The 360-nt window shown below is 68.9% G+C and overlaps 1 protein-coding gene across 1 annotated transcript in view; it reads right to left on the reverse strand.

Moving 5' to 3' along the window:
- ADD2 (adducin 2) overlaps positions 1 to 360 on the reverse strand; it is a gene marked incomplete at its 5' end in the record, with an annotated part of 7636 nt that overhangs the window by 5262 nt on the left and 2014 nt on the right. The window contains 2 exons of the mRNA XM_035898885.1: positions 122 to 220; positions 307 to 317. Coding sequence (XP_035754778.1) covers positions 122 to 220; positions 307 to 317 — 110 coding nt within the window. The remainder of the gene's footprint in view (positions 1 to 121; positions 221 to 306; positions 318 to 360) is intronic.

The raw sequence follows: 360 nt of genomic DNA on the forward strand, positions 1-360 counted from the left end.
GGTGCAGACTCCCGGGGCACGGTGCTGGCTGGCAGAGACCGTACACAGCTCGGTGCTCATTCCCGGGGGCACCGTGCTGGCAGCTGAGACCGCACACAGCTCGGCGCATGCCCCGGCTCACCTGGATCTCGCAGGCCGCCTGCAGGTGGAAGATGCTGTAGAAAGCCTCCTCGGCCGTGTCGCCCAGCGCCAGCACCCCGTGGTTGCGCAGCACCAGGATCTGCGGGGACGGGGGACATCAGCGGGAGGAGGAGGGGACGGGGACAGCCCTCGTGTGTGTGTGTGTGTCCTCCCCCCCCGCCACGCTGTCCCCTCACCTTGCAGGTGGGGCCGAGGGATTTTTGGAGCTCGACCCGATCG

The sequence above is a fragment of the Egretta garzetta genome, unplaced genomic scaffold (genome assembly GCF_000687185.1).
Source record: "Egretta garzetta isolate BGI_Z169 unplaced genomic scaffold, ASM68718v1 scaffold238, whole genome shotgun sequence".
NCBI lineage: Eukaryota > Metazoa > Chordata > Aves > Pelecaniformes > Ardeidae > Egretta > Egretta garzetta.